The sequence below is a fragment of the Populus trichocarpa genome, chromosome 14 (assembly GCF_000002775.5).
Source record: "Populus trichocarpa isolate Nisqually-1 chromosome 14, P.trichocarpa_v4.1, whole genome shotgun sequence".
Classification (NCBI taxonomy): Eukaryota; Viridiplantae; Streptophyta; class Magnoliopsida; order Malpighiales; family Salicaceae; genus Populus; species Populus trichocarpa.
This window is the reverse complement of record NC_037298.2, coordinates 9,663,251-9,690,518: the sequence shown is the minus strand read 5'-3', so window position 1 is coordinate 9,690,518 and position 27,268 is coordinate 9,663,251. Positions and strand designations below refer to the sequence as shown.

The 27,268-nt window shown below is 31.7% G+C and overlaps 3 protein-coding genes across 4 annotated transcripts; 1 reads left to right on the top strand and 2 right to left on the bottom strand.

The window, feature by feature from the left end:
* Positions 1 to 641: 641 nt before the first annotated feature.
* LOC7458006 (protein LIGHT-DEPENDENT SHORT HYPOCOTYLS 10) lies at positions 642 to 5,556 on the bottom strand. 2 transcript variants are annotated; one of them, XM_024584804.2, is made up of 2 exons: positions 4,849 to 5,556; positions 642 to 900 (listed from the first exon to the last, which is right to left on the bottom strand). In XM_024584804.2, exon 1 carries the CDS (start codon positions 5,398 to 5,400, stop codon positions 4,888 to 4,890), a length of 513 nt encoding a protein of 170 aa, XP_024440572.1. In that variant the 5' UTR covers positions 5,401 to 5,556; the 3' UTR covers positions 642 to 900; positions 4,849 to 4,887. The 2 variants fall into 2 exon arrangements, with proteins under 2 accessions (XP_024440572.1, XP_002320411.1); XM_002320375.4 differs by lacking the exon at positions 642 to 900 and adding an exon at positions 1,666 to 1,880.
* Positions 5,557 to 12,372: 6,816 nt separating this feature from the next.
* On the top strand, positions 12,373 to 16,059 carry LOC112324128 (phosphoenolpyruvate carboxylase 1). The gene is given in 5 exon segments (XM_024585251.2): positions 12,373 to 12,444; positions 13,764 to 13,854; positions 13,857 to 14,063; positions 14,066 to 14,207; positions 14,209 to 16,059. Coding segments are annotated over 5 exon segments (882 nt in total). The 3' UTR covers positions 14,579 to 16,059.
* Positions 16,060 to 16,128: 69 nt separating this feature from the next.
* On the bottom strand, positions 16,129 to 21,710 carry LOC7458005 (protein CONSERVED ONLY IN THE GREEN LINEAGE 160, chloroplastic). The gene is made up of 10 exons (XM_024585658.2): positions 21,268 to 21,710; positions 21,108 to 21,157; positions 20,951 to 21,029; positions 20,769 to 20,864; positions 20,096 to 20,176; positions 19,861 to 19,952; positions 18,748 to 18,840; positions 17,373 to 17,441; positions 16,517 to 16,705; positions 16,129 to 16,411 (listed from the first exon to the last, which is right to left on the bottom strand). Exons 1-9 carry the CDS (start codon positions 21,604 to 21,606, stop codon positions 16,573 to 16,575), a joined length of 1,032 nt encoding a protein of 343 aa, XP_024441426.1. The 5' UTR covers positions 21,607 to 21,710; the 3' UTR covers positions 16,129 to 16,411; positions 16,517 to 16,572.
* Between the last annotated feature and the right edge of the window lie 5,558 nt (positions 21,711 to 27,268).

Here is a 27,268-nt window from a genome sequence, read left to right as displayed (position 1 = left end):
AAAATACAGAGTTTATCTTAGAAAAAGACTTTCATATGAATTTATATTTCATTTGATTTTTAACTCAAGATTTTTCTAAAAAAAATTATTTATCTTAAAAAACATAATTTTGTGGTTGTCTTAAGAAAAAGATTTTCTACTGATAATTATAGAAAGGTAGTGATATTAAAGCATGATTTAACTATATATATATATATATATATATATATATATATATATATATATATATATATATATATATATATATATATATATATATATTGTAAATGCGGAAAATTAATTTCTAATGGTAGTTATCGAAAGATAATAATAGCAATGGAGTGATAATTAAGAATGATAAGAAGTGGGGTGGTAACAATAAAGATAAAGATAGATGATGATTTACCATTCATAAACTACCCAATAAAAAATTAAGAAGCAAGATGATTAACTATATTAGTTTCTAGCAATACAATTAAAAGGTCGGATTATAAACATATTAATTGAAATAATTAGTAGGAAAATATTAATTGAAATAATTAGTAGGAAAATACTATTATATTTCATCATGCATGAATAATGTTTATTCTTTTCAATTCTTTACATGCATGACATTGACATTGACTTTGAATTATTTTTATTTTAAGTTCTATATTTAGCTCTAGACTTTAGAAACTTGAATTAATCGTATATATGATGTGTCAAAAACTACATTATATATATAATAAAACAAAATAAATCGTGCATGGATCGCGCGTGCATTGCACCACATCTAATTAATAAATACAACAAAATAAGACTAAAAATAGAGCACTCATCATAGAATTCGAGTCTTTTGAATGAATCTAAACCCAACTATAAATTAAGTTTAATATGAGAGGTTCAATAACTCATGAACAAAGATCCTGAAACCCAAATCACCTGACAATATAAAATAACAAGTTGCAAATTAATGAGAAAGTGTTGAAGAATATGTATATATATCTCATATTCTTGATGAGTATAAAGAAAGTAAAATAATATATAAGATTAAAAATAAACCATTCATCTTAAGACTTAAATCTTTTGAAAGCAATCCAAAATCAACCATGATATTTAATAAGGCAAATCATACGTTATATATATATATGGTGAGTTTCATAGCAAGCCTTCTACCTCGATCCATTCTCCAAATATCACTCAACTGGGGGGGGAATAATAATTTCTAGCAATCTTTTCAACACAAATTAAGAACCATTACTTTCCTTCTTGAGGATTTTAAGGTTACAAGACTGACTCTTTTCATCTTTTTCACCCTTTCATATTGATTCATCCAAACAAATCTTTTGTGTTAGAAGGTATTGAAGTAATAGTCTTCAAGAGAGAACGGGTTGAAGCTTTTTCAAAGTGAAAACAAGTGGAGCTAGAGATCTCACAAGGTTAAGTTATGAAGGTCCTCCTGTCTTTATAATGAGAGTATCTACATAGAGAGAGCAGCGAAAATGTTTATTAGTTTTCTGTAACAAACGAAATCTTCATATATTTTGTTCACCTTTTTTGTGTTATTTAACCAAGAAATTTCTCTGTATAAGGCTAGATGTTATTACTGTTGGACTTTTAGCTAGCAACCTGCTATGTTTCTCAAACACTTTCAAGAAGTTAGATTTTATGGATAATGCTGGATGTGTTACATATGACGTAAGTAAATTGATGAAAGCAGGAGCAATTATATTGCTGTTGTCAATGGTCCAAAATTATGCACACACTTGAAGGATCATGACTGAAACAAAACTAGTACTTTACTAAGTACTGGGAACTTAGAGAATACAAAATCCAAAGAGCAACGACTAGGAGACTCAGTATCCCGAGAGATTCTGTCCTCTAACAATCCCTTCCTACTAGTGTCCTTCTTGAAGACGATACTGCAAAGATATAATATACACTCCAGTTTAAGTTGTAAGGACAAAAAAGAAAGAGGAGAAAGCCATGAAGAGAGTTCAGTTGTTAACATCAATCCTTGTTTAAAGCAATTCAGTATAAAGGTGAACTACCACTTTGTACCACGTACTTGTCTTGCAATTCAGTGTTTAAAGCAAGAACCGAGCATATAGAGGTGAACTACCACTTTTTCAGGGACAAGTTGCTCAAGGTCTAATGCCTTGTTGCTTACATTTCACACAAATTCCGTTTGAAGGGGCTGTTAGTGAAGTACATATAAGTAATCTCTTTGTAACATATACTAGGTTTTCAAACATGATACAACTTAAGTGTCTTAAGCAGTTAATGAAAACAAGTAAGCATGAATTCAACAAAAGTTACTCGGATTTGGATCCTGTCATGTTCCTATGAGAACATATATAGCTAGTCATGCATGTTTCAAATCTGTGATTGTTCAACATAAAGTTTGCTAGCTTCTGTGATTGTTTCTTGAGCCCTCAGGGTGATGTATGTGTTTGTGTGTGTCACTTCTTGTCTTTTCTCACACAGCAATAATTATAAAGTGTCCTTCTGTTCACTTTACCATACGCGCGCGCGCGCATATATATGCATACCTAGGGCTGTATATATGCAAAAGATTTACATGCTTGGTCGACCTTGTCTATTGGATCAAACAAGTTTTAATTAGGAGGTGCAATGGATTCCGGTGTCTGTAATTGGTTGTTGTGCAGTTAATTCTACTGGTCTAGCAACTTAGTGCCGTAAATTATGACAGTACAATCGGTTTAACCAGTAGACCAAGTTCATCTAATCAAGCACCAGAATACTATCTTTATACACCTAAAGTTCAGTTCTAGCACAAGCATGCACAATGTCCACATGGGGTTGGGTTCAAAAACCTAACTGTCAATCAATACTAACATTTTTGGGATAGGAGCAGGTTGTTGTTGTTGTTGTTGTTCATGGTGAATGTGACCAGTGATTTTATTAAGAAGTATAAAGGTCTTGCAAAAGAAGCTACCATGGAGAAGGCTATGCAAGCAAACAATTACCCAGAGAAAGTAGGGCACCTCAAGATCTTGGAGAACAAAATACACGCTATAGTGGAGAGTGACAGGCTGCTCCCCTCTCAAACTACTTGCAAAGTTTGTATTCAAATACCCCAAAAAACACCTGACCAATTGAACAGTGGATCCTAGATTCTAGTACTAATTATTCTATAATTAGAAGGGTGAATGACCAAATGTTGCGTAGCAGATCCAAGATGTAGATTCTTGAAGTCTGTTTACTTTGATGCAGGCTTATACATGTACTCATCCCTCTAATTTTACTGTACGTAGATTTGCTATTGCTTTCAATTTTCTGTATTGTCAGTTACATACAACGATGCCTAATTAAGATTTTCCTTTAATTTTCTAAAAACCGCGTGTGGTAAAGGCTAGATTATACATATATTACATAAAAAAATTGAATGTTTATGATGATAAAATCAGGCAGATATTTAGGTAGAAGAACATAATGATTCTATAAACCTAGCTTTGACACAGTACTGTCATTTGCATTTCCTGAATAGGAATGCCAGTACATATCAAGAACACTACTCAAATCAAGAATTTATTAGATGGGAATTAAGAAATGATCTTATATCAACTCATTTATACACTCCTTCAAGTAAAATTGTTTAAACTTTCTCGAACTTAATCGAGGCTTCCATCATTTTATATTATCTAAATATTACTTATAGTATTAGCTCTACGAATGCGATAGTAAAACGCAAAGGTATGATGTGCTTTTTTGGAGCACAAGCTCACCTCCAATCATAAAAAAAAGGTTCACTTCCACGCAAATGAACAAATGCATAATAAAAAGCATATATTGGCATGCAAGATGGAATAAAATAATGTCCCACAAAATCTGAAATCGGACAACATGCAAATCTATGAAGGTACAAAGGGCAGGATACCATTGTTCAAGATTGCCCTTGCAAGATCTGCTGCTGTATAGAAAAGTAATTTGTGGGGCATGGCTTGAAGTCTGTGTTGTTAAATTAACAAAACCATGATAAAATATATTAGCCTATCTATCACTATTATCTCTCTTACATCATGGAGATTAACCATTGTAACAACCGCGACATTGTTTTTAAGAAATATAAACAAGAAAAAGTCCGACAGAAAGCGTGCATGGAACACTAATTTATTGTTTAGGGAGATTTGCATGAAACCTTAAACTTTGATTAATTACTAGTAAAATCGAAAATCGTATCATATCTCACTTGGTTATTCATGGGGGCAGAAAATCTTCAGAATCTTAAAAGAGCAAAACTAAGGAAAAGTGACATGCAAGTAAATGATATTAAATTTAGAAACCACAAATTGAGTTCTTTTGCATGATGTTCGTTTTGAGTGCGGGTGTAAGAGAGAGAGAGAGAGAGTTCTTCCTATGAGATGCAGCTAGACAAACTACACTAATCTCACCAATGTTATTGCTGTTTTGTTTTACGAATTCTTGCCGGTGTAATACTATCTCTTAGAGTAAGGAAAACAGATTAACTAATTCATAAAAAAAAAAAACAACAAAACAACAAAAAAGATAGTTTCATATCTGAAACTTCATTAATCACACACTTTTTGTGAATATGTGAATAAGGTTCTTAAATTTCTGTTGAAAGAAGTGAGATCTCTCTTTAAATCTATCTGTTTTAGAGGGATCAGCAAAAAAAAAGAGAGAAAAAGAAGAACTATGTGCATTCCTATATGGTACTGTAGTTGTTCAATCATTAAGAATTTCAATATTACTAAATTAATCATCTTCTTAGTTGTGAAATATGGGTTCAAAAAATTGAGTTTGTCAAGGGGTAAATCAAGCTAGATAGATTAGTATGATTAAAACAAGCAATGAATCATATACAAAATGTCAAAAAACAAATGTGGTAAGGGTTTGATTAATTACCATATATAGTGCTCAGATCCTGGAAAGCCAAGTGGAATTTTAAGAAAACTGCATCGCAGAGCTGGATTCATCATTCCCTTTGCTTGAAATCTGCTGCTTCTTTTTCTTCTTGTGTGGGATCCCTCTTGCCTTTGCTTGATAGTCCCTTACTTCTCTAAGGTAAACCCGAATAGAAGCATTAGCAAAAGGATTCGTCTCTGGTGTGCCTCCGTTCTCTTCATAGGCTGCTCGAAGCCTCCCAATAAGAGCATCAAGGCTGCCCCAAGCTTGTCTAAGAGGGCAAGTACAAGGAGCAGGGGGCTCAGGCTGTCCATAAAACATGCAACCTTGTAGATGAACCTTAGTCTTGCCAAACTGATCAAGATATCGAAGAAAATCTAGGACATGGTTGCTATTGCACTGAGAAAGAGGCACTGGAGGCCTCTGGTTCTTCAAGTACTGCCCAAAAGTGTTCCAGTCCCTTCTCTTCTGTGACTCATAACGACTAGGAGTTGCTGGCTGTTGATTCTCGCTAGATCCTTCAGCTATGTCCTTTCCTCTTTCTCTGGACATCGTTGTTACGGATGAAGATTAATGGGAATGATCTCTAATTTACTAAATATGGTAAGAAAAAAAGAGCACAGGCCCGGAGGGGTAAAATAATAGAGGATGGGAGTGGGGAGGAAGATGAAGTTCACATCATAGATGCTGGTGAGTAGACATACCATGGGCCAACTTCGTTGCTTTTGTTTTCTCTTTTATTTGTTTTAATTTTTATGTTTTCTCTTCTTTTTTTGTTTTTATTAGCGCCCATTATATCATTTAACAATGCCTTTTTACCTTAATTTTTTTTATTTGAATTTAATTAATAAATTAAATTAAATTTATATTTTAAAAAAAATAAAATTCAGTTTATTTTTTTATATTATTCTCATTATTTTCATCTTATTTCAACTTAAAAAAATATTAGAAAGGTATTTTAAAAAAAATATTTTTAATATTAAATTTTTATTTTTTGAAATTGTAAATTAGAAGGTTGATCTCTTATTTATTTATGTAGTGTTTTTAGAGATTGAAATCCATTTAAAATTTAATTTTAGATTTAAGATTTCATTAAAATCTTTAAATATTAAATTCAATTCAGAAAGTTGCTGAAAATAAATCACAAAATAATTGTATATATATTTGCAAATAATTAAGCCTCTATCATTTGATCGTCATTAGACACAATTGCCCTGTTTGCCCTTTTATGTTTTCTTTTTGACAATAAAGAGTGTCTTTAGATTACCTAAGCATCAACCGAGATTAATTTTTTTTCTCAGATAATATTAAGAACGTACATTTTATATCAACCTGATACATTAAAAAATATTTAATAAATTTTATTATAATGTTGAAATTTGAAGCTAGAAACTCTTTAACTTTTACTAAATTTGAGACTTATAGACAAGTTGATGCGAACTCATTTCTTTTTATATTGAAATGGAAGTTATAGTTGTAAGTTTTTTTATATATATATAATTATAGGTGTTTGGACCAGCTTATACATATCTTAATTAATCCTTTAAAATTTTAAAGTTAATGAACAGATAAATTTTTAATAGTCCTGAAATTAATTTATGGTATTCGAATTAATAATTTATATAGAGTAAATTCAAGGGCTGATTAATTTGTAAATTGTGAGCAGAGAAGCAGGTGTTGATGGATTTAATGTTGACTTTTAAATGTTCTCAAATTGTGATAATTGTAACCTCAAGCATGGTGGATAAGGATATATATTTGCTTAATCTCCTTATTCTATGAATTAGAATTAAATATTCTGAAGATAATATTTAAAAAGAATTATTTTCATGAACTATAAAATTAATATCGAAAATGCATCCTTAAGATCAATTAAAAATAAGATTTATTCTCTAAACTGATTCGGAAATATTTTTTATTAAAATACATTAAGATATAATTTGACTTCAGATAAAAAAAAAGTAATTTTTTAGAATCTCTACTTCAAATATATTGATTAATACTATTATAAAACTACCAGGGGATGATCAAATAATCTACCATGTCTTCTTACATATTCATATTTTCTTTCATAAAATAGTTTTTCAATGCTTTCAGAAAAACTTGAAAGCCTAGAAAAAAAACTACAAAGTATGAAAACATTTAAAAGCCTAGAAAAAAAAAACTAACTTGGAAGAAATAAAAAATGAAAAACAAAAACCATCTCCGTCCGTGAAGGCTTGTAAGAAAGAAATATGCCTATCATAAAGGAATAAGTATTGCAGAACATATATAGATAGGTATATATATCCTCTAATTAATTTTTTTCATTAGTTTCCTATGTTAGTTTATATATATCGTATTTTTGGTATGTTCCAAGTTTTTTTTTTTTTTTTGTTAAGTTCTTCAAAGTTAATTTTTTAATTTTTATGGTTTGAAATAGCATTTCTTGGTGTTGTTTTGAAGTGGCTTATTTGCGTAGAAATAGAAAATGACAAAACCACACACACATATATGAATACAAAAGGGAAGATGGGAATAAAATTAAAGTTTTGAAAAATGAATGGTTCTTAATAATTGGAATGGATACATTATCCCTAAGATTTCTAATAATTCAAATCTCCATCTCACTTGTTTGTAATTTATATATAATTTATGCTAATATTAAAGTTAGTTTGATGAAAATGTTACCAGCTAATCTTTTTTTATTTTTAAAACGTGGATGTTCGGACCAGTTTTCGCATACCTTAACTAATTTTGTAGACCTGAAGTTAACAATTATATAAGCTTCCAATAACCCTGAGATTTATAGAACTCGAATTAGTAATTTTTAAAAACCAAATCTCAGAACTGACAAGTTAGCACACCTCCTCCAGAATTATGTTACTAGCTGACTTTACTTCCTTCGGTGCTGCTGTAGGCGCAGTTCTCTGTAGTCGGATTTCCATATATATATATATATATATATATATATATGTATTCAGTATAGCTAAAGTCGCAAGAATCCTTTGAGAGTTGCTCTCTGCTGCTGCTGAGAGCTTGTTAGCGACATTCGACTCAACAAGTGGAAGAACAGACGTGAATGGGCTCTGCCAGACAGATTTCTTGCTGCTGTCTTGTTCGTCCCTATAGATCGACACAACTGTATGCATGTAAACCCTAGAAGATTACGAGAGATGCCTGTACATGTACTAAAATACCCTAGAAGGTCAGGTCTAGAAGTAGTAATCACTCTCTTTATGTCTGGTTTTTGGAAGCATAATAACATGCCTCCCAACTTACCTTATGGACCCTCCTCATCATTCTCTTCTCCACTTTTCTTCTGGGTGCATGCATGTAGACGTGGATCAAACCACGCTAGCTAGCTGAAGGAGCCTTTGAAGCTTTGCCTGATTGATTTTGTTTTGGGATTTCTTGAAACAGGCGGTGAATATTCCTCATCACTTGGGACTTCAATGGAAACGAAGATTAGGCTGGCATGTGATCGATTGTATTTTGGCATTAAAGGGATTCATTGGTGTTTTAAAAATATTTTTTAAAAAAATATTTTTTAAATTAATATATATATATATATATATATATATATATATATATATATATATATATATATATATCATTTTACTATATTTTCAAACACCCACTGGACCTAATGCGGTTGATTTTGAACATCTAGCAATCAATTTCTTACTTGCCATGATTCGAGAGTGAAGAAACCCGAGGTGGGCGTCACTTTGATGCCGACGATGACATCTGGCCAATATATTATTGGGTCCCGCTTAAAAGATACCCTAGCTAGACTTACCATGCTGAAATCCTTTCTTTCTAGCCGTCTAATCTTACTTAATAGCTCGTGGAATTTTTAGATACTACTTGATGGATGTTATTGAATTAATATGGAATCATTTTTTTCGAGTTATTGAATTATATTTTTTTATAATCTCTAATGGAGTATTTTTTGAGTTTTTTATAATTAATATTTTTAGCATTCATTAATTTAAAATGGTCTTCTTTAATATCCAAATAGTTTTATATATATAAAGCTTGATAATTTATAATTAATTTAACTTTTCTTGCTTTTTAACTTTAATTGCATTGATATAAAAACTATTGGCCTAAAATAGTTAGAAGTTAGCATGTGTGTGTGTGTGTGTGTGTGTGTGTGTGTGTGTGTGTGTGTGTGTGTGAGAGAGAGAGAGAGAGAGAGAGAGAGAGAGAGAGAGAGTTTCTTTGTTTAATATTATAATATTGTATATGGATAGTTGTTTTAATTAAAAAAATAAAATATTATTTTTTTCATTTCATTCTATAATTTAAGTTAGTTTAAATTGTATGATGAAAATAAGAATGGTGAAACTATCAAGATATTTAATATGTTGGGGATCTCTTACATGATACCAATATGATGGAAAATAATCTAATATTATTTTCAAAGTTTGAGTTTGATCACATATATTTAATAAATATTTACAGTTTAAAAAACTTACAAATTAATAATCTAAGAAGTTAATTTTATAATTATCAGGTGTCCGACGTTAATATTTAAGCTTTAATATTATAAGATTTTTATCATATTTTTCTACCATGACTAACTACTATGGTTGCTATAATGTTTTTAAATTAATTTTTTCGAGAGGAGTCTTTTATTTAAATAATTAAAATATATTTATATTGTATGAATGTGTAATGTGTATCATGCATGTGAACATAAATTTTATTCAAGTAACTACTAATTTTAATACAATAATACAGTATTAGAATTAGTCCTTTCATTTCAAAGAATTATTTTAATTTTATCTAATGTGAATAGAACATAAAATTAGAGGCATCTGTCCTAACTAGTTAGGTGGACGTCAACCAAGACTCTATAAAATTAAAGAGGAAAGTATATATCATGGAAAATTAGGAGTTGCCACTACTAATTACAAAAAACTATGGATTAAAAAATATACATTGGTTCTAGAGATTCAAGTAAGGATTAGTTATGCCTAAGGAAAAAACAATATTGTCACCCTTACCACATCATCTCTTACGAAAGATTATTTTTATTATGTGTTTTTTTTCTAAATTTATCTTTTTTATTGCCTTAATTATCCTAATTGTTTTTAGTTTTTTTTGTTTTTTTAACCTCTAGTTATTTTGTGAAAATTTTGGCGTCGGCCTTTAGACATGTCAGAAAATAAAATCAGTCCCTAAAAATAGAAGACTCGTCGAGAATGTTAACATTAAGTTTTTTGTTAAAATTACTAAAAATAGTTGTAACCAATATTTGATTTTCAAATCCAGACATTGATCTTTTTTTAAAAAAAATAAAGATTTATATAAAAAAAATAATATTTATCCCTAAAAAAAAAGATTTCATCGAGATTGCTAAAAAGTTAGTTGTTGGACCAATATAGATGATAAGAATTAAGTTTTGGACTCCAAAAGTGGCAAAATTAGGCTTTGGCCTTTTTATAAAAAAAATCTTGTAAATTGAGAATTTATTTTTTTGAAACGAAACATGGGTTTTTTACTATTATTTTTTTTATGTAGGCTTGATAGGCCAATTTAGATTTTAATGGGCTTTGATAAACTTGTTATCAAGTCTTAAAAATACATGTAAATAAAAATATATATTTTTTACACAAATATAAAAAACACAAATATTTTTTTAATGATGATTTTTATGCTAAACATAGTATTTAATAATAAAAAATAAATTATGCAAAAGTACATTTCTTATGCTTTTTTTTTTAATGCTTGGTCATATACAAATTAAAACATTTAATTATTTTTTTATCCTTTTGTTTTAGTCATTTATTTAAAATATGCTAAAACAAATGCTACAAACACATGCATTAATCTCCTTCACTAATTTACACACCCCCTGCACACTTCCACAGTGATCATGACAAACACAAAATCATTCAAAATTTATAGCACACCTTCTGGACAAGATCTCAATGGTCAGCAGAGTTGCTGGGGTGCAACAAAGCATGGACCCACGCGTCATCATCACTGTTGGCGCGTGGGTTCACGCGTTGTCACTAGTTGAAGAGACAAACATTATGGATCTGAAGTGGCTTCTTTTTTTTTTTTCTTTTCTATATTAGTGGTGAGTGTCATCGTTACCTGTAAACAAAAACAAAATCAGACAAACACAATTAATTTGTTTTTCTTCACAGATCTGCATCGATCTTCTCTTTTTCTTCACATACGGTTACTGGTATTACTACCACAAGTAGAAGAGGGAGTGGTTGAAGGTGTCGGGTTGAGTGGCCGTCAGTAAGGATAAAGATAGAAGAAGAATCTCGGCTGGCAGCGTTGGGTGATGGTGGTTGTGTTTTGAAGGATGCCGTTGTTGTGTGGAGGAGGCGGCATTGTTGTGAGGGGCTGTTATTGCTGACTGATCAACCGTGCGAGGGAGAGAGACAGCTATTTTCATCGGATATTACTGATAGAATATTTTATATTTACAATTATTGTTATTTGTCAATTTTATAGTAGTGTCTTTTGGAGATTAATTTGAGTTTTTTAGAAAAAATTAGTAATTATAAAATTACCATATAACAACTAAAAATTGGTAATTTAGACATTTGAAATAATATTCAAGAAGAATATATTAATTTTTTAATAATAATAATAATAATAATCAAATGGATGTGATGACTATAAGAGAAAAAAAGAGTATCCAACTAGTCATGTCATATTATCCTGAGGCGATTTTCAAAATCTATTTTATTTAAATATACAGGGTTAGAATAAATATTTTTAAGAATTAAAAAAATAGATTGTAGAGGAAAAAATTATATTCTTTTATTTAAATTTCATTTTTTATTGAAGTATTTTTTTATTTTAACAAAAATATGTATTTTTTAAAAGTAGCATGATTTTTTGAATGGAAACCTAACACAATCAAAATAAAATATTCATAAAATTTTAAATGATTTAAAATTAATGAGAGAAAAGAAAACTACATTTTTTTAGCCAAAATCCTCCTTCCTTATCCATGTTTCTTTTCTAGCAAAAATGTTTTTTTTATTGAAATAATGATTTTTTATATAAGAATTTAGCATTGTTTGAAAAGCAAATTTCAATCAAAACAAAATCATGCCGTGATAATTGTGACACCACAGTAAAGAAAAATAGTAAATAATTTAAAAAATTATAATATAAAAAAATATTTTCATTGAATATTTATGAGTAATGTTTTTTTTTAAAAGCATATTAGATGTATATAAAAAAATATAAATTAATTAATAATATTACTATAAAAAAAAACTCAGATCTTATTTAAAAAACAAGGCATAATTGTTTGATTTTTTAAAATTTCATCGGAATAATCTAAATTAAAAAGCAATTTATTCTAAAATAAATAAAAAGACAAAGAGAGTGGACAAGTACTTATTTAATATCAAAACGATGTGAAAATATAAAAAATATTTATTTTAAATAAAAAAAATTAAAATTTAAAATAAAACGGTTTCCATCCATTCTCAAATGGAGCCAAGAAGCTATCATATGAGTTTGTCTGATTTCGTTTACAGTTGTCCATGTGACGCTGCAATGAAGAACTTCGTGTTCGTCCAGACCAACTTCATCCCTCTTCAAGGAGATATGCAAAACACTGCTACATGGGTATTTCATTAACTCCCTATTTAATGATGCTTGAAAATGTCGTTTTATTTCTGGGATTGTAAATAGTCTTACCATGATAATGTGATAAAAATTTCATAAAATACCTCAAGTTTCCTACTTGGTGGAAAAGGAATTTGATTCGATGTTTTTTAAATTTGTTTCATCAGATTTCTTTATTTTTTTTCTAAATGGATTACGAAAACAGAAATATGGAAACAAATCCCTCCAGATGAGCCGTGCTGTGTTCTTCTTGGCAGTGTAAGGGACAGGCTGTATAACGCTCTCGTCAGTCATTAGCCATTTGAGGATTCAACTTTCACTGATATTGAGCAGTTCCCTCCTTTACCGATTCAAATTAGTAGATTATTCCTAAAATATTCTTAAATTTAGGCAAAGAAGCTTTAAGATGGAAATATATCTGCTATGGGTATCACTTTACAGCAGTCTTGCCATAAGGGATCATTTAGATGATGCATGCCTGTCAATCTTTTCATAAACATGTGATAGAGAAGGATCTAATATATTATTTTAGATGATTTCAGAAATCAGTAGTATCGACACGGAATTCCTCACTTTCTTTCCAATGATTTAAACATAAATTCGAAGGATTCGATCTGCTCTACGGATTTGTTTACTTAAGAGCAGTAGTTTCAGATATGACATGAAATTATCCTTCCATGTGTTTTCTTTAGATATGATGTGACTTGAAACAATTAGTCCGGGATTTTATGGATTAGATTGACAAATAAAAAGAGTTCAAGAAGTTGTCCAAACAGATAGCTCAGATATTACAAGTGAATTCCTGATAGAAAATTGAACTTGAGTTGAGCTTCTACTTGCGCTAAAAACTCGTTCGTTGCTCAGATTCGTCAAATTCCACTCTGAATGCCCTTTAAAACTATCTTCATAGTTTTGGACCATATTTTATATTTCCCTTGTTAATTTTGGATTTTAGCTTTATTATTTTTTCTAGTCGGTTGTTTTCTTGGTTATTTATGGATGTATAGAGTTTTTAAACCTATATTTTCAGATTTTATGGGATTTTTGCTAAATAAACTATAGATTTTTGCAATTTTGGTTATATTTTTTTATTTAGTTTTAGGATTTAGACTTGTATTATACTCAAATTCATGGTTTTCTATGCGTCATGATGTATTGAATAGTGTTTTTAAGGGAGTTGTTGAAATACCTATATCTTAAGGTATTTTGCATGGAATGGCTGTTCTGAGTCCTCAAATTTCCAATTATTAGCTGTAAGCCTTGTAATTCTGCAAAAGCAAGACAATCCCGTTTTACTCATTGGTTTTCTATTCCTGTAGTTTCTCGAGCCTCTTGTACTCTGTTACAGATCACTCTGTGCCTGTGGTGATTGACCAATTGCAGACGGAAGCCTTCTTGATTTCTTATGGCAAGTTCTACCTTTGAGCTCTTACTTGTCAGACTTGATATCCAGCAGGAATCTGACAGGCACACTGATGTTCTAGATGCCATCACAAAGCACCTAGGCATTGGATCCTATCGAGAATGGTCTGAGGAACATAGGCAGGAATGGCTCTTAACTGTGCTCAGTGGCAAACGCCCTCTTTTTGGACCTGATCTTCCCAAAACTGAAGAAATTGCTGCGTACTTGACACCTGTCATGTCATTGCAGAACTTCCTCCAGACAATGTTGGTGCTTATATAATCCCAATGGCCACAAGCCTTTCTGATGTACTTGCTGTTGGGCTGTTATAGTGTGAGTGTCGTGTCTAACAACCACTAAGGTTTTTCGTTGTTTGAAAAGCTGGCTGTTCTTGAAGCTGCTCCTGCTGCTGTGGCTCGTCTCTTCTCAATAAATTGGTATAGAAACCAGATCAAGGGAAAGCAAGAAGTCATGATAGGATACCCAGATTCTGGAAAGGATGCCGGGCGTCTCTCTGCTGCTTGGCAGCTGTACGAGGCTCAAGAAGAGCTTGTGAAGGTGGCAAAGGAATATGGGGTTAAGACGAGGAGGGCCTACCCATCTTGCTATATTACTCAACCACCTGGCACCATTTGTGCATCACTTCGTCTCTTCGTGATCCCGGGCACAGCGCCATTCCCAGGCAAGAAAGAGAAAAAATCCAATCTAGCACAAAAAGCTCATCGGATGTGAATTATCGGGATGCTTGATAAGAGCAAGATCATAGGAGTGGTCGCCCCACTGAAAAGAATAGGTGACGGCCCCGTTCTTTCAAAGAAGACTTTCCTTTAAATAAAAGAAAGTCACTTTTACGTGCGAGTAACTATGAATGTCGCATGTCCTCTTTCTTAATGATTTCATAGGCGGACTTCGTAGAAAATTGCCCATTAGCATTGTTTCTCCATGTTAGGGCGTCTGAGATTGTTTGGCTGTTAAAGGCGAGTTGAAAAGTCTTCTGGGGAGGAGCACTTGTGTTTCAGAACACTCCAGAGTTTTACAGCTACCGCACTTGAGCATGGAATGCCTCCCCCAATCTCACCTGAGTCAGAATGGCGTGCTCTCATGGATGAGATGGAAATTGTAGCGACGAAAGAACACCGACCCATAGTCTTCCAAGAACCTCGTTTTGTTGAATACCTCCGCTTTGTAAGCATTTAACTCAGCCATTGTCATTTATCCTTCAAGGTTGTTTAACCTGATCATAACAACGAAATTCTAATAGCCCTGACAATTCACCAAGAAAGACTAAAGCAACTATTCTTTATTTCTCTGTCATTCTTATTTGAAATAAGTAAAAATCAAATGACCATGTCTTGAATTATTCATGTGATTACCAAACTGGATATATATCCCTTCTCTTTTTGCTCTTATCCGAGCATTTAATGTCTCACCTTTTGTGCTTTCTCTCATTAACCCTCCTACAAATTTCGAAGTCGTGTAGTGTTTGAGGTTTGAAATGGTTTGTGGATCCTTCATTTTCACTCTTGGTATAGTAATTAGTACACTGATGGACATGCTTCATTTTTCTGGTGTTTGGGATTTCCATGATGCGGGCAACACCAGAGATGGAGTATGGTCGGATGAAAATTGGCAGTCGACCATCAACACGGAAGCTAAGTGGCGGCATTGAGACACTCCGAGCAATCCCTTGGATCTTTTGCTTGGACCCAAACAAGGTTCCATCTACCAGTTTGGCTTGGCTTTGGAGCAGCATTTAAGCATGCGATTCAGAAAGACAAAAAAATCTCCACATGCTACGGGAGATATACAATCAGTGGCTTTTCTTCAGATTGACAATTTACTTGTGGAGATGGCATTTGCCATGGGAGATCCAGGGTTTGCTGCTTTGTATGACAAGCCCCTGGTGTCAGAATAAATGCGGCCTTTTGGAGACTGCTTGAGAGCAAAGTACGAAGAAACCAAGCTCCTCCTCCTCCTCCGGGTATGGGGATAAGCCGTTTCTGAGAGAACAAATCATATAGATTGGTCAAAATCCATTGCTTTCGTCCCCCTTCAGAACATTTCTAGATCCAAGCCTGTTTTGTTTCACATTTCTTTGCTTATAAAAGTTTAAGACACGGCTTCGATCCATCTGTGAATAAATTCCATTATGTTTTCTGTGCTTGCAGATTGCCGAGCATAAGGACCTTCTCGAAGGAGACCCATACTCGAAGTAGATGCTTCGTCTTCGTGATGTATCACAACCCTTAATGTTCGCCAAGCCTCCACTTTGAGACAAAACGAAATAAAATTTTAGAATAATATTATTCCTTGGTTCGATTCACTAATTCGTGATTACAGTTTTCTTCAGACAAAATGTAAAAAGCACAGCGTATTCTATATGCTGATTGAGACGAAAAAAAGCTCTCGCCAACCATTTTTGCATTGAAAGGGGAACCAATATGAGTAACTGATTCCCATACTTACACCACCAGCTTAAGTTTCCTTTTATTTCTCTGAATAAGTAAAAAATTAAGGAAAAAGTCTCTCCCTTGGCGCCCCCCAGCCAATTTATGAAATCATCACCTGTAAACACGAACAAAAATATATTATCATCGACGAACAGAATGGTTAGCAAATGATCAAAGGCCAAAATGCATGTGTATCAGCTGTAAAAATTAATTAAAATACCTCTCCAATTTCATAAGTGTTAACTGTGCTTGGCATATTGAGCATTCATCCTAAACTCATGTCTTTCTCACTAGTGGAGCAAGGGCTTCATCAATAGCTTGAACGAAAGTAGCAATCTTATAGGAGAAAAATCCCACCAACATCGGTATCAATTCTAAGTGCATAAATCCATAATCTGGAACAAGAATCCTGTGTTCAAATAGAGCACTGTCAATAGGTACATTCACCGACGAAATCCATGCAAATCTAATTTCCATTATTTCATTCATAGGTGAAAAAAATTGTTATAAAGAGCTGTACTAGACAAGGACCGATGTCAGTTGAAGTAATGATATGGAAAATCATATAGTATCTGAAGAAGGTTTTAGATGTCCACCAACACATAATGAGACAGAACAGTAAATAACATCATATCAAAAAACAATTTTCAATCAAATTTTTGGCTCGAGGATCCTTCCATTCACCAGTGGGTTAGAAGAAGAAAAAAACTGAAAAGATGGAATGATTTGGATCCTCAGATATAACTGCTTTCCTTTTTCCTGTCAATTCCTTTACAGATATCACATCTCTGATCAAGAGCCTTTAAACTACTTTTAGGGGTAGATAATTTTTTGGTTTGGTAGTTTCAAGATACGAAATTTGTAGCAAATATATCAGAGATAACAGCCAAGTCCCGCATCTGAAAGGACAGATTTACTTTTATACAACAATTAGAATAAAAACAAACCAAAAAAAAAAGTAAGATGCTGCAGCTTATTCGAAGAAAAAATGTGCAAAACGAGATTGGTTTCAGCAAAAGAACCCTTCAAGGTAGCAGATGAGCAGTGTACCAGCACAGCAGGCCACGAGTACTTACCCATTCCACCGATTATAGATCATGACCAATAAAACAGGAACGAGCAACCTCGGCTGTGCAGCTGCTCCCCTGCCAAAAGAAAACAATGCTTTCATATGGTTCTGAGCCCTCTTGTTAACCAAAATGTCATCGAAAACATAATGTAGAGCAGGTGGCAGACAATCTCCTGATGTTCATAAAGGGTTGGAGACTAAGTGTGTATTTGGTAATGTGGTGCAGAGCGCTTTTCAATTGAAAATGCATTAAAACAATGTTTAAAAAAATATATATTTTTGACATTAACACATCAAAATCATCGAAAAGCACCTACCATCAATTTAATGATTTTTCAGACGGAAAATAATTTGAAAAGCAGAAGTTATCGTGGTGCCAAACGGGCACTTAGATAGTCTGCATTAGTATTTAGGTAGTTAAAAAAAAGGAGCTTCAAATGAGTTTAAGTCGCAGAAAAAGAATTCGGTGATCAGAAGCAGCAGCAGGAACCTCCTGCTGCTTATATGCAAAAGATTACTGGTTGCAAATAAGATCACTCTCATTTAAAGCCTATGAAGAACATAAGGTCAAGCACATGCATAAAAGTATATCATGTGGTTATGGTTTTCGGTAGCAGCCTAAAATATTATATCAATAGCTGGTGATAAATAATGGCATTTATATAGTTGTCTTAAACTCTCCCAATAATTTTTCAATTGAACAAGGTATTGATCAGGGCTCTTTGGATGGGGAAAGGAGTAGATCCGCACACCTGTAATACCCAAAGGAGCTGAACAATGGAATGGCATATGAGGAGCAGAAAATCTTACCACATGGAATGTATGTGTCCGGTTAACTATCTCAAATGTGTGTTTGCGTGCACACACCCGCAAGAGAGAGAGAGAAAGATGAAAATTATAGCATTACAACTAATAGAAAAGTCTGTAATTTTATATATATTGAAGAACAATAATGAAAATAATATGTGAAAATATTTAAGCATCCTCCTAAGCATTCTTTTTATAAGCATTCTTTTTATAACTACCACAAGCCATTAATACTAATTGGCACTAATCTAAGATTTCCAAGCCAACCAGTCTTCTTTCCCTTATTGAATTTCAACCAAACAACACTTTCTAGTTTTGAACCCTCACCATAATACGCTAAGAACAATAATTGTAAAGCAAGCCAAACTGTTAGCCCTTTAATATGTTAAGTTAGTGCTGATAACAACACACAATGTTACACTTGTAACCATACAATTAAATATAGTAAAGTAGTAAGGAAGCAGGAGGGGGTCAGCAAGTGTAGTATCAATCAAGCTAGTATAATGCAATGTCCATAAAATGTAGTCATCAGTTAAAGACAACTAACATATATGTTCAGAGGATAGTTTACATACTTGACAATTCCCTTTGCTCCATCAGCCAAGGAATCCACACTATTCCCAAGCATACGAATATACACCAAAGATCCAATAAACCCAGCACCAAAGCTGTAAGTATAAGAAAACTATGAAAACCCAGCACCAAAGCTGTAAGTATAAGAAAACTATGAATTTTAAACTATCATCCGAAGAGTGAATAAATATTTTTAAATAGCAAAACAAAATGTTACTGCAAGGCAAGCTCGTCAAAAATTAAAAGAGTGCACTGTCATGTGTTACCCGTTAGTGAAACAAGAAACTACAGTTAACGATCTCTATTAATACAGCAATGCATTAACTATTTAAACCCAGGAATGCAACACAAATGGAACATTTCAAAAATCCATGCAAGAATGCAGACTGTCATGATTCATCTATTAAAAGACCAATTCAATTTAAATTACAAGTCTAAATGTTCTGATATGTACAGACAACTGCAACTAAATGCACAGTCTCAAATGCATACAAATATATACTGATGCAGCCAAGAAAAGAGAAATTTATAAATTATTTTAATATAATTTTAGATTTTGAGATTTCTCATAAACCTGGTTTATTTAGGAATTCAACTTACATAGGAGTATTAACGGTATTTAGTTATCTTAGCTTTTCACTTGCAATGAGCAAGAACCTATCAACTGGACATAGAAACCACATTTCTTCACCGAAGTATCCTCTCTTTTCTTCACTGAGTGCTTTGTTCTTTTCAGTTCCTAAATCCTTCTTGCTGCAGTACACTGGGAATTATTTATAGCTGTAGTGACATTCCGTTTTCCTTTAAACAAGTTCCTAATCTACCCAAGTTTCACATACACCAAGCCCTAGCTCACAAAGATTATTTTGTCAGACACAAATCTAAAGTTGTCCTACTTCATAAACATAATGCCTTATCATGTGTATGCAAAAGAGTAGTAAATTTCTAGAAGCAACACGTGAATATTAATACATGATTAAATGAGGAAGGACACAAATAAAGAGCAAGCAAAAAGAAACAGATCAATTTCACTTGCAATGGTCAACAACCAATCAATCAGACATAGAAACCAGATTTTCATAGATAAGGTCATACTGTTGCCCACATTAGTGTACCTAGCAGCGATTTCAGGTGAATAAGAGACATAAGTTGAGACTAAACCAACACTGCCTATACCCAATGTCAGAATCTGTAAGTTGTTCTTCAACTGCTCAAAAAATAGGGACAAAAAAAAAAGAATTTCCATCATCAGAAGCACCAAAGAAAATGATCGTAATTTGAATTTAAAATGTAACTGTAAGCATCATTTAAGACAAAATTGCCATGGACCCAGATGCTACAAAAGGGTACCTTAAAATACTGTTCCCTTGATTGAGCAGCCAACACTTCCGGATCCCCTTGAGGCCGCCTCAATTCCCGAAACATCACATCCTGCCGTCCATAGGTAGATAAAACCACAAAACCACAAAGGTATCCTTCAAAATGATATTAAATAAATTGAATATTGTTTACACTCAAAAGATTTCAAACCAATTCAGTCAAGTAAGAGATACGAGTTCTAGAATGATTTGTATTCAAGGCCCTTATGCATTGATGCCTGTAAAAAGAGCCCCTTTCCTCATTGTATTGTTTGTTCACACCCATATAATGCAAATTTCTCTTGATTTATCCGCACTTCACATTCAGATTATTTCTTTCAAGTTGTTTTGTTTTTCTAGTTTTTTGTCCAAAATCCTATTTTGATCTTTAGTGGTCTAAGGCTAGCTTACCACAAGCTCAGTGTGCAAGGTCTTGTTGCGCACCTCTCCAGGGATTTGATTCTAAGAAACTCTTTTCTTAAAAGAGTGTTTTCCCGGTAACATATACATTAAGGAAGAATTTATATTCTAATTCCTTTTTTAAAGAAGTCAAATTGATCACAAGGAAAAACAGTTACCGAGAAAGTAATAGCAGAAACCGACAGAGGACCCTAAAGCAACAAAAGCACCAAAATAAGTTAACTGAGGTTATGTACATAACATACACTGCCGCTGGTTGAAGCCTTTGTCGCTTTATCCCACTTGTCCTGCTCACGGCGTGTCGGTGCCATCCTCCATTTTGGTGACGAACCACTGCGGACCTGGGAATCATTACATTCCAGAACAAGAAGTGAGAAAGGAGGTAAATTCAGAACTTCCCCAAGAACAGAACCAATCATCATCTTACTTTAGTTGTAGCCTCGACTGGCTGTTCTATCACGGGCTTTGGACGTTGTGCGAGCTCTTTACTCAAATCGACTTCCACACTGAAGATATGCACACAATTCAAAGTTTAGCATCTCCAAAATTGAAATCATTAGCTTTACGAGTAATGGAAAACTTACCTATCCAGAGTCATGACTCTATTTAAACTCAGAAATCCAGAGGACTCTTCCTGTTTCAACAAATTAAATTCCCAATTGGAAATTAAACTAATTAACAAGTCTAAAAACATATAAAATAATTCTACAAAAATAACATGAGAGGAAAAGTTAAAAAGGAGACCTTAGCAGGAGAGGTCTGAAGAAAAGGGTCGACAGGATCATTATGAAGAAGTCTTTTCATGCGAGGCATGAAGTCTTTGTTCCAAATAAAATCATCAGATGTTAAAGGGTCTTCACCTTCGCCTCCCCAGTACTTGCGGAGCTTTGTGGTAGTAGGTGGACCACCATACTCCCCAGGAGCAATCCCTGTCGACCATTTTAATGGCTTCTTTTTGGGAAGTATCACTTTGGTTTGTCTTGGTGAAGGAGTTGAGGAAGAAGAGGACGAGGAATCTTGAGAGAGGGGCGTTGTCGTTGAGTTTGCTGATACGTAGCTTACAATTGTCATTGCCATTGCCATTCTTTTTTCCCTGTGGTTTATCTTACAGGGGTTTGCTTGGGTCTTATTTATGGATGGATTTAGACACTCAGATGATTTTTTATTTTATTTTATTTTACTTTTTGGCCTTTTTGTTCCTGGTTTTTGATGTAACTGGTGGACTGTGGTTTGAGAGCAGCTTCGAAAACTCGAAATATCCTCTCTCTTTTTTCTTTTTCTTTTTCTTTTTTTCTTCGTTTCATTTTGGAACCAGCGTACCTTTCATGGGGTGGGGTGTGTTGTTATTACGGTTCAGCTATTTTTAAAAATGTTTTTAAAATTATTTTTTATTTTAAAAATTATTAAATTAATATTTTTTTAGTTGTTTTTTTATTATTTTAATATGTTAATATTAAAAAAAATAAAAAAATATTTTAATATATTTTTAATTAAAAAATATTTTTATAATAATATCACACGTCAGTTACTAAAAACATATTTATAGTTTAGCTTGTGAGTATTGTGAGAATTATTAACAAAATGTAAATGGTGTGTAGCAATGCAAAGTGAAAATTTCAATTTAACCTCGGAGAAATCATCAAATTAACTCACTATAAAGGAGTAAAATGGTTTTTTTTACAGGGACACAATAGTGATTCAATGTTCTTTTTTCATTGGGTAGAAACAATGTAGGCTTGTTTGTTTTTAATTTTTTTTATTTTTTTCTTTACTTTAAATTAATATTGTTTTTATATTTTCCGATCATTTTGATGTGCTGATGTCAAAAATAATTTTTAAAAATAAAAAAATATTATTTTAATGTTTTTCCGAGTGAAAAGTATTTTAAAAAACAACTGCAACCATAGTAGCAGTGACTAAAATAACTTAAGAAAAAAAACGAATTGGCGTGAGGGGGCTTTGTAGACATTTTCTTTGTTTATGCACACTATGATTAATTTGATGCAATTGGGATCAAAGGTTTTAGAGTTTCCCTATGGAGGCTTTTTGTTCTTTTTACTTTTGATATGTTTTTTTTTTGTAATATTAATGATGTATAGGGGGTAATGTAGTCTTTTAAAAAATTTTGAGCATAGCAAAATTATTTAAATGAGCTTCCTTACAAGGGTTTTTTTATCTTTTAGTTTTGGTTTTTTAGTTAAACTGATGTTGCATAAAGGATATTTTAGTTATTTTGTATATATAAATATTATATAAAAAATTGTTGGCGCATGTCACGTATAAATGGTAGATGTCATCCATGCCCTCTCGGTTGTGCATGCAGCCTGCTGTGAAACTCCTCCTTCCATGGTGGCTTTGAAAACACACCAACATCCTTCCTATAGTGGTATGACGTGTGTGAACAGCAAAGTCATTGTTGGGCTCTGATAGGTTTTTTTTTTTTTTTTTTTTTTTCTCTCTCTTCTTATTGTCAAAGTATAATGGTGTCCTATTATTTTTTTTTTATCTAATTTGGTCTCCATTCTTTTTATTGCTATTTATTTTGTATTTTATCTTTATTTTAATTTAATATTTTTCTTCAGTTTTGTCCTGATCATTTGGTATAATATGATTTTTATATTAAATTTGGTTCTCACTCATTTTCTTCTTCTTTTTTTGTCTTTTTACTAAGTGAATTTTATTTTCAATTTCATCCATGACATTTGATTTCGATTTATTTTTATGTTGAATTTGCTTCATTTTTTTTATTGTTGTTTATTTTGTTTGAAATCTTTTTTATTGCATTTTTTTAATTTCATCCTTGGATTTTTTTTATTGGCAATTTTGCTTCTTCTTTTTTCTTTGTGCGAGGTTAATCTCGATCTTATTATTTAAATCACGAGTTTTGAAGGTTGACACAGGTTTACTTTGGTTTTTTTAGGCTCTTCAATAAAATTAATTTATTTTAAATTTTATCATTTAATGTTTGATTTTATTTTTTTTGGAATTGGTCTTCATGTTTTTTTTTTCATTTTCCTTTATATGGGGTTGTCTCCATCCTGTACTCATGGTCGTCGGGTTAGCAGGTTAACTCAAATGATTTTTTAATCAATTATTTTTTTCAGTTTCATCACTTAACATTTTTTTATCGAGGATTTTGCTTCGTTGTTTTTTTGGGTTTGTTTTCTATGCAGTCACTTAACGATGGTTATGGATTTTGAAGTTTAGCATAAGTTGACTTTGTTCTTTTTTAATTATTTTTTTCAATTTCAACTTTCAACATTTAATTTTTTGAAAATTAATCTTCATACTTTTGTTTTCATTTTCTTTTCACATTAAATGTTTTGTGAGATCAAATATTTTAATTTTAGTTATTTTTTGATCAAATATCAATTTATTTAATTAAATATGTGTATAATTATTTTAACTTTTTATATATTCAAAAACACATTAAAAAAACTTATATATTTATTTTTTATACAAAAAAAAAAAGATTCAATCCTCGATAAAGCACATGTCATATAACTATAACTAAAAACATTTTGTTCATACTATGACTTATTTTAAGGAACACGATAAGAAAAATTATTTATCATCAAAGCATCAATCCAAATATGTATAATGTGTATTTGATTTAAATGGAGAGAAATTTAATCTTAACTCGTAAAAAATAATTAAAAAGTTGATAAAACAAAAATAAATTTGCAATCCGCTCGGCTGGGCATCGATCTTAAGGCCACGATGACAATGTGCATTGGACTTGGAAGGCAAAGGATTATTAACAATTAGGATTTTTTTTTAATTCTTACCTGGATTTAAAATTTCAAACACTTCCTCGGCATTTTAGGAAATTTGTTGACTTTGAAAACCTAATTTTTTTAATTAAAATAATCTCATTTTGGTTTTTTTAGTGATATATTAGGTTGATCTGAGTTGACTTTCTCAGTTTATAACTTAGATGTTGAATCGGGATTTTAAATATGCGATTTAAAATAACTGCTTCTCCCCTATCGCCAACTAATATTTTACAAATGTTTTGTTTTATATTGTCAAGTATTATTTTTTTAAATATCAACTCTTTTTTTTATTTAACCTTCTCTTTCATTTTTTTCTATTTTTGACATTTTTTTTTGCCATGGGGTATGAAATAGAGATTACATCAACCTCAACATTTTTCAACATTCATCACAAATAATTTTTAAAAAATAATAACCTCGTATAGATAAAATTAGAGCTGAAGTAATCAGATAAAAATAAAAATGTCAAGTGCCGAATACATGTTTTCTTTTCATTCTTTTTTTCAAATTTAGTCTGAAATTTACAGGTGGTAGATAAGACTAGATAAGTGATCCGTGTTATATTATGAACCACGACAATTTTTTTTTACTCATAAAATAATATCCGGATTACAAGGAATCTTTTTTAGTAGCTAGTGGATCAAATCTTGAAACCTCCCGACTCATTCTCGTGCCTAGCCCGTGTTTAAAATCAAATTATTTGCAAGTTGACTTAGTATGACACAGTCAACTTGACAGGTTTTAAAGCAAGTTTGACGACTTACAAAAACATGGTTTGAGCTTAAATATAATTTTCAAGATGATATAATTTTTTTAGAAATACCAAGACAGTGACTTATTGGATCAATCTATATTTCATGACCTAACCTATCGAATCCGTGACATTGGTTATGAATACAACCATATTTAAAAATTATTTAGACTATTTTTTATTCAATCACATGATAACAAAATAATTTCATGTAAAATCAAGCATCAACTCAATGTCTGAATATTTGTTTGTGACTTCAATAACTTAATAGAAAATAAATCGAAACAAATTATGGAGTCTAATTCCTAATCAATTAAATTTAAATAGCAAAACATGTGATTCAAGACATGGATATAATCGGGTTCAATAATTTTTTATTTAATTATATAATAAAAAAATAAACTATTATAAAATTAAAAACCAACAAAATATTGGGGCATTTGTTTGAGATCACGATAAACCTACAAATATCAAACAAAAACAAATTATGTTGCCCAATTAATAATCAATAAAATATCAAATGATAGAATTAGGAAAAAAAAGCAGCAAGAAAAATCAATATATATCCAATTATAAGTGATAAAATTGTGAAAGATAATTTTTTTTTAAACAGAAAACAAATAAAAAGGAGAAGAAAAAAGAACAAGGCACATGAGCATGGGCAACCTGGGCATGCTGTTTTTTTTTCTTGTTTAATCATATGCCCTTTGATTTTTATAAAGGCGATGCGTCGCCTACCATTTCATATTTCAGCTGCTACAAGCATATTTATTAAATCCAACCTGAGGGTTGACCCAACCATGGAATTGGGTTCCAGATCACATGGGTCAACCCAAGAAAATAGAAAGAAAATTATGTTTGAGGTTTTAATATACCACATGAAAAAAGTTTTGAAACCATGCATGTAGATGTAGGGCAATAAATAAAAAAGAAGAAATGTTAGGTATGAAATGTAGTTTAGTTATCATATATCAAAAAATTAAGAAACAATTCATACGAATATAGGTTATAAAAAGGATATTTTGAGACTAGAGATTCATAAATTAATTTTATATTTTAAAGGTTTATTAAAAAAATAACAAAAAATGTAAAAAAAATCTCCAGTTTTACCCATGTTTTGGGTTAACCTGGCGGGTCACATGAGTTTGACCAGACTAATTGCATACTCGAGTTTTTGTGATTTGAAACCCAACTAAGGCCCTGGGTAGCTTGGGTTCAGAGTCAATTTGTCGGGTCGAGCCGAGTTTCATAACTATAATCACAGGTGGTCGAAAAGTTGTGCAACCAACCCCTATAGGTAAACAAACCTATTTTAACCATTGTTTCAAAAAAAAAAAAAAACACCTGAAAAAACTATAGCAACCTTAAAACACCAATTCACGGTATTAAAGTAGCATTTAATTGGTAAAAAAATAATCTAAAATCAACTTGAATCCAAAAAAACTTTTTAAGTTTAGATCTACCTTTTTAATCAATGAGAAAATAAAAAAAACACTACAATGAAACTCTTCTTATCCAATAAAACTCAGTAACACCAAAATTAACTTTTTTTACAGGCGAAATAAGAGTTATCTAATGATTCTCTCTTTCCACCACTAGAACCTATAAATTCTCTAACATTTCTCAAACCACAGACTTAGACATAAGAAAAATAAAATTGTTGATCAAAATTGAATTTTCAAAATATAGAGTGATTAAAAATTTATTATTTGAAAAAGTAGAAAGATCAAAATAAACTTTTCATGCAAATCCTGAAACCACCATCCATTTTCTATGCTTTTGTTTTTCTACTTTGATCCTCTGTTTTTAAACCTTGTCATTTCTTAACAAATTCACTTAAATTGACCATTATGTGGTTATATAAGGGCAAAATTAAAAACAAAAAAGTTTAGAGGTAAAAAAAAAGCACCATCGCAATTCACAATATTTCATGTCTGATGTTATTGTGGTGCTAGAGAAATTTTATAGTGTTTAGAGAATAACTAGTGACATCTTATTAGTTACTCACTGAACTCACTTTTTTTTAAAAAAATAGATACAACTAGGAAAGAAAAATCCTAAACGGGGATATTCTTATTATTTTTTATGAATCATGAGTTTTATCTTCTCCTTTCTTTTTATGTTTGTCTTTTTTTTAAGGTGATTTTAAAGACCAACTATTAAGATACCGTCAGTTACTCTCTGAACACCATAATTTTTTTTTCATTGTTCTAAAGCA

What these genes read in the sequence shown, in the direction of transcription:
- LOC7458006 (XM_024584804.2), bottom strand. Translation starts at nt 5,400, where the DNA reads ATGTCCAGAGAAAGAGGAAAGGACATAGCTGAAGGATCTAGCGAGAAT.
- LOC7458005 (XM_024585658.2), bottom strand. Translation starts at nt 21,606, where the DNA reads ATGGCAATGGCAATGACAATTGTAAGCTACGTATCAGCAAACTCAACG. An exon ending in CAGTCGAGGCTACAACTAAA is followed by an intron (nt 20,865 to 20,950) that starts GTAAGATGATGA and finishes AATGATTCCCAG; the next exon opens with GTCCGCAGTGGTTCGTCACC. An exon ending in ATCTATAATCGGTGGAATGG is followed by an intron (nt 16,706 to 17,372) that starts GTAAGTACTCGT and finishes ATTTGAACACAG; the next exon opens with GATTCTTGTTCCAGATTATG.